Source organism: Salvelinus fontinalis, chromosome 18, assembly GCF_029448725.1.
Source record: "Salvelinus fontinalis isolate EN_2023a chromosome 18, ASM2944872v1, whole genome shotgun sequence".
NCBI classification, from domain to species: Eukaryota; Metazoa; Chordata; class Actinopteri; order Salmoniformes; family Salmonidae; genus Salvelinus; species Salvelinus fontinalis.
In genome coordinates, this window is record NC_074682.1 from 14747288 (window position 1) to 14753287 (window position 6000).

The following is a 6000-nucleotide window of genomic DNA, read 5'->3' on the forward strand; positions in this document are numbered from 1 at the left end:
AAAAATATGACATTATTTCGATATTTTTTCATATAATTTGTGTAGCTTTTGATCTGTTTGATAGCAACTCTTTGCCTCGTAGGTGTAGAGCTTACTAAAATCAGAAGGCAATGACTCATAGTTCACAATGCTGCAGCTCATGTGGCCTTCAACCTGATCTGATTTACGTCATTAAGCAAGAATTAGTTCCACAATGACTTAGCTCATACTGTATTGTGGGCATCCTAGTTAGAGCTAGAGCTTCTTTAAATGCAGTAATTATATTTATGTACATTAATCTGGTAGACTTTATATGCCCATGGTTAGATTACACTAAATTGTCAAGATGAGAATGATGATCTTAACACCTTTTATTTCCTATTAACATATCAAACATATTATTATAATGACAATGACTATCATTTAATTATACAACCTTTATTAGTTGTGTTCGGTTCAGGAAAATGTTACTGGTCATACATAATGTCATCAAACTCAGCATACTGTTTCTTGTAAACAAAGTAGTATTTTGGTCTATCAATAAAATTAGAAGTGTCTATGAGGAAGTGGGTGTTATCTAGACACTGACCCAGACATAAGGAAATGGTTGTTGTGTGGTTAAAAGGTTTGGATGAGGGCACAAAAACCCTTTTCTCTTGATTATTCATTACTAAATATCTTCATAAATACATGTTCGGATCTGAATTGGTTGATGTCTACTTTGGTTTTGCACGTTCTTTCACACATACACAAACATAGACCAAAATATGAAAATGAACTTTTGGAGTTTAGTTGACAGACAAATTCAGACTAAACTGTGCTTTTTACATTGGACTGTTTCAGTCTTAATTTCCCAGAAGTTGCCTTCAGTGCCTCCTCTCCCCTCCCTTGCCTGTAAGAGTCTTAAGCATGCTCCATGGCACTCAAAAGTGGCACAAACAAGAAAATGGTTTCAAAAACAACTGGCCCAGACAAGAGCTCCATCTGTTACATAATTCCAACGAAAATGGATTTAATTAGTTTGCTGTGGCACAAATAAAGAGTCACATTCTACTGTAACTGAGTTTAGCCAGTGGCCACCCCCACAGCTCTCTCACAAACTTTAATGCTGCTCTTTCTAGCACTTCCCAACATCTAATAAACAATTCCTTTTATAACGCTCATCTCATGACCAACAGCGTTTGTGAGGATATTTGTATTGCCTTTGCCATTGTATGTTTGCAATATTAAGATTGCGAAATCTTTTTTAGGAAACTTGTTTTGTTTGTTTTAATACTTCAGTTTATTTAAAACTGATGTTGTCCCTAGTGCCATGAAAGCCAACATCTTTCATTATTACTCATGAGCCTGACTTGAAAGTAAACATGTATTTTACTGGGGTTTCTCTGCTGGTTGTTTGCTTACTGTGGTTTACATGTTGTTAAACAAGATGACATTCTGAAAGTGTAGAAGGATACTTTTCAGATGAAACACTGAAACCCTCCCGTTAAACCCAAAAGCTTTCACTTCATTGCTGTGCAGCATTTGCAGTCACGGACAGTTTTTTACTTTATCTGAAAAAGAAACTTAGCATCAGCTTATTTGGAGGTTAGTGTCAGACACCAACAACCTCTAACCCACAAGTAGATGTGACAGAGCAGCGGAGGTACAGATACAGAAGATTAGAGTTGAGCAAATAACCCAGCTCATGTCCCGTGTGTTGTCCTCTAGATGACAGAGCAAAGGAAGCAGAAACAGAGAATTGGACTATTGGGTCATCCTCAGCATCCTCAACACGCCAACCCCCAGCAACCTGCGTGAGGCTGAGGATGCCCCCAACACAGCCACAAGACCCAGGAAGACCCACTTCTACTCCTGCTTTGTGTTTGCATAGAGAACAGAGTGCAGAATCTTCACTTAGTGGTCCCTCCCGCCTTCATACTGTAGCTACCGAGTGTGAGTGTGAAGCGTAACAGTAGGGAAACACACTGACATAGCTAGTCATATAATTGTGATGTGTAGGTTAGCCCACAAAGGTATAACTCAAACAAGAACACTCACCACACCCAGACACCCCATCTTTTCCCCAGGCCATTTGGGATTTGGTGCCAAATGTTTTCTATGTAGAAACAAAAGTGAATTCTCATTACATGGCCTTTACTGGGTGAACTTGAAATACAGCAGCGCTGTACCGGACACAGGAATAGGTAGTCCAACGTGAAGATGGCACTAAGAGACATGGAAAGAAGCATCTTTTTGTATATACTACTGGTATAGCAAGCAGTATTTAATGTCTTATTTTTGTATTTTGTGCAATATCACTACTTAAATATGCAACCACCTCCTTGGTGTATGAATTTAAGTTGTTCTTTAAGTCATGCCTTATTTAATAGGGCCAGAAAACATTTTCAAATGGGAGCTTTATTTTTTATTATTTTGCTTCAAATTAAATAGGGACCTGTTGTTAGACTTCACGTATGGAAATTCTTCCATGTAGAATAGCCGTTGGCTGGACAGATGAAGTAACATGCATTGTTCTGGCCTTTCTGATTTTACTTGTTTTATTTCTTTCAGAATGTTTCATAAAAAGTATTTAATACGCTTAATAGAGATATAGTTTTGTCTGAGAGCAAGTATAGGTCTTGTTTTCGGCTTCCTTTCTGCAAATAAGAATGTGTCCTACCTTGTTGTACTATTTTATTATATTTGCTTTCTTATTTAACTGGGATAGTGGGAGGTGTTAGGACATTTCATCCAAACAAATGTAATATGTTAAAATATGAGCAAGCTCTCATGATTTGTTAATCTTTCCACATTTTATTGCACTAAATATTATTAGCATCTATCGTCCAGGTTTGTCATGTTTTAATTATACACCTATCATGTGTGCCATTTGTCCCTTTAAGACGTATATTTGGCTACTGATTTACTACTTGTGACAAAGTCATTGTGTTTTTCATTGTTTTATCGTTCAGCACAACTGTTGAGTTCTCAATTCTGCTGTTTAATACTTTGTTCAATTCATTTCAGTTTTTTTTACATTGTCGCTTAAGCCATTGTTGTTGTACAGGGACCTATGTTTTCAGAAAGGTAATATGGAATTTAAAGCGGTGTTACTGGAAATGTATGTTCAAAGGACTCATTTAAAATAGTTAAGTACTGTCAGAATTGTAAAATAATGTAGAATTATTTAATAAAATATACAGTATGTAATTCTCCTTTATATCCACCATTGAATCTTATCACTACACAGTAGGCTACTGGGCTACTATATAGGAAAAGTTGTGGTTGAGATAAATCACAGATGCTGCCTACATCTGCTTTTAATTCTTGAGGCCTATAGGCATTCTATACATTTACAGTGACTCAATTCTGTATAGGAAGTGTACTCTGTTTAACCTCAAGTTGCAGTGTAATGGGTTTATTTGCATGGTTAGTTTTTATCTGTGGGTGGAACTACTTTGAAATGTTCTAGACAACTAGCAAGTCAGCTTTGTAGTTAGCAGAGAGCCCAACGACCTTCAATCTTTTCACAATTACATTTTTATTTTTTATTTTTTAAGATGAATATTGTGGATCTCATTATTGAATTTGTAAATATATGTCCATATATACACATCTGGCCAGTGTCTTGAAGAGGTATTGACTTTAGCTTGATAATCAGTTACTTTGTATCAAATGTTGAAGGAAAGCTGTATTCCAGTTTTGTAGTCCATTGCAAAATCCAGCTGCAAAGGTCAGAGGTAACATCACCCCCCCCCCCCCCCCCCCCCCCACACACAGTTTTTTCACCTACTTCTGCAGTGTCTGCTTTTGTTATAGAAAATATTACTTAATTTGTATTCAACTCTTTGTAAGTATTGTCACAAATATTGAGGCATTTATACACAGTATACAGTTCCAGTCAAATACTGGCAACCATGCACTTTTTCAAGGGAGGTCAATGGAGCAGAATGTTCTGTTTTTTCTAAACTGGTTGTATGGTTACTTTTAACCCTGTAGGCACCTGCAATTTACCACAGGTGAGATAAATTACACATTAACAAGAATCACTTGCCTCTAACCAAATTAATTAGAATTGTGAATAATGTAGTCTAGTCCATTTTTGTGAAAAATCTTAATTTCAGTTTAGTTTTTTCTTCTTCTTCTTGGTCCTGTGCAGTTGTAAATCAAACAAATACACGTGTGAACACAATGTTTTCACCTTTTTTCTTTCTTAATTTAAAAATATATATAAATTGTCAATTGTGCCAGGGTGCCAAGTACTTAACTACATCTGTATGCGGGCACTCTGGTGCACAGACGAGCACAAATCAAAAGAGAAAGTGTTGTAGAGTCATATCATCCTCGCTGGGTGAAATGTAGCTATTCAGAGAAACGGAGCATGTTAAATGAAAGATAAATGGACTAGTGCGTGTCTGTAGACTCAAACATAAACAAGTTTACAGAATAGCCAACCTCAGTCACAAAAGGAGTGTGTGTAATTGGCTGGAATTAAAACGGTGAGTCTAGCTTAATTGGGGGACTTCCCTGCAGGATTCCCCACATACCTAGGGGTTACTGAACTTGTGACTAATTATATAGGTTAAACATTTATTTACAGTGCATTGTGAAAGTATTCAGACTTCTTGACTTTTCCCCATTTTGTTACGTTACAATCTTATTCTAAAATGGATTAAATCGATCTAAACACAATAGTCCATTATGACTAAGCAAAAACAGGTTTAGAAAAGATTGCAAATGTATTAAAAAAAAAAAATGGAAATATCACATTTATATAAGTATTCAGACCATTTACTCAATGCTTTGTTGAAGCACCTTTGGCATCAATTACAGCCTCGAGTCTTCTTGGGTAGGACACTACAAGCTTGGAACACCTGTATTTGTAGGATTTTCTCCCATTCTTCTCTGCAGAGCCTCTCAAGCGCTGTCAGGTTGGATGGGGAGTGTTGCTGCACAGCTATTTTCAGGTCTCTCCAGAGATGTTCAATCGGGTTTAAGTCCGGGCTCTGGCTGAGCCACTCAAGTACATTATGATACTTGTCCCAAAGCCACTCCTGCGTTGTCTTGGCTGTGTGCTTAGAGTTGTTGTCCTGTTGGAAGGTGAACCTTCGCCCCCAGTCTGAGGTCCTGAGTTCTCTGGAGCAGGTTTTCATCAAGGATCTCCCTGTACATTTCTCTGTTCATCTTTCCCTCAATCCTGACTAGTCTCCCAGTCTCTGCTGCTGAAAAACATCCCCACAGCATGCTCATGCCACAAGCATGCTTTACCATAGAGATGATATTGGCCAGGTGATGAGCTGTGCCTAGTTTCTTCCAGACATGATGCTTCACATTAAGGCCGAAGAGTTCAATCTTGGTTTCATCAGACCAGAGAATCTTGTTTCTCATGGTCTGAGAGTTCTTTTGGCAAACTCTAAGCGGGCTGTCATGTGCCTTTTACTGAGGAGTGGCTTCAGTCTGGCCACTCTACCATAAAGGCCTGATTGATGGACTGCTGCAGAGATGGTTGTCCTTTTGGAAGGTTCTCCCATCTTCATTGAAGAACTCTGGAGATCTGTCAGAGTGACCATTCGGTTCTTGGTCACCTCCCTGACCAAGGCCCTTATTCCCCGATTGCTCAGTTTGGCCGGGGGGCCAGCTTTAGGAAGAGTCTTGCTGGTTCCACACTTATTCCATTTAAGAATGATGGAGGCCACTGTGTTCTTGGGGACCTTCAATGCTGCAGAATTTGTTTTAGTACCCTTCCCCAGATCTGTGCCACGACACAATCCTGTCTCGGAGCTATATGGACAATTCTTTGACCTCATGGCTTGGTTTTTGCTCTGACATGCGCTGTCAACTGTGGGACTTTATATAGACAGGTGAGTGCTTTTCCAAATCATGTCCAATCATCAATTGAATTTACCACAGGTGGACTCCAATCAAGTTGTAGAAACATCTCAAGGATGATCAATGGAAACAGAATGCACCTGAGCTTAATTTTGAGTCTTATAGCAGAGGGTCTGTATACTAATGTAAGGTATTTCAGTTTTTTATTTT

The 6000-nt window shown here is 38.3% G+C and overlaps 1 protein-coding gene across 10 annotated transcripts in view; it reads left to right on the plus strand.

Moving 5' to 3' along the window:
* LOC129815025 (inositol 1,4,5-trisphosphate receptor type 1-like) overlaps nucleotides 1–3176 on the plus strand; it is a 144253-nt gene extending 141077 nt beyond the window's left edge. For all 10 annotated transcript variants that reach the window (XM_055868291.1, XM_055868296.1, XM_055868295.1 and 7 more), the window contains one exon: nucleotides 1690–3176. In XM_055868291.1, coding sequence (XP_055724266.1) covers nucleotides 1690–1779 — 90 coding nt within the window. In that variant the 3' untranslated portion in view covers nucleotides 1780–3176. The remainder of the gene's footprint in view (nucleotides 1–1689) is intronic.
* The last annotated feature ends 2824 nt before the right edge of the window (nucleotides 3177–6000 follow it).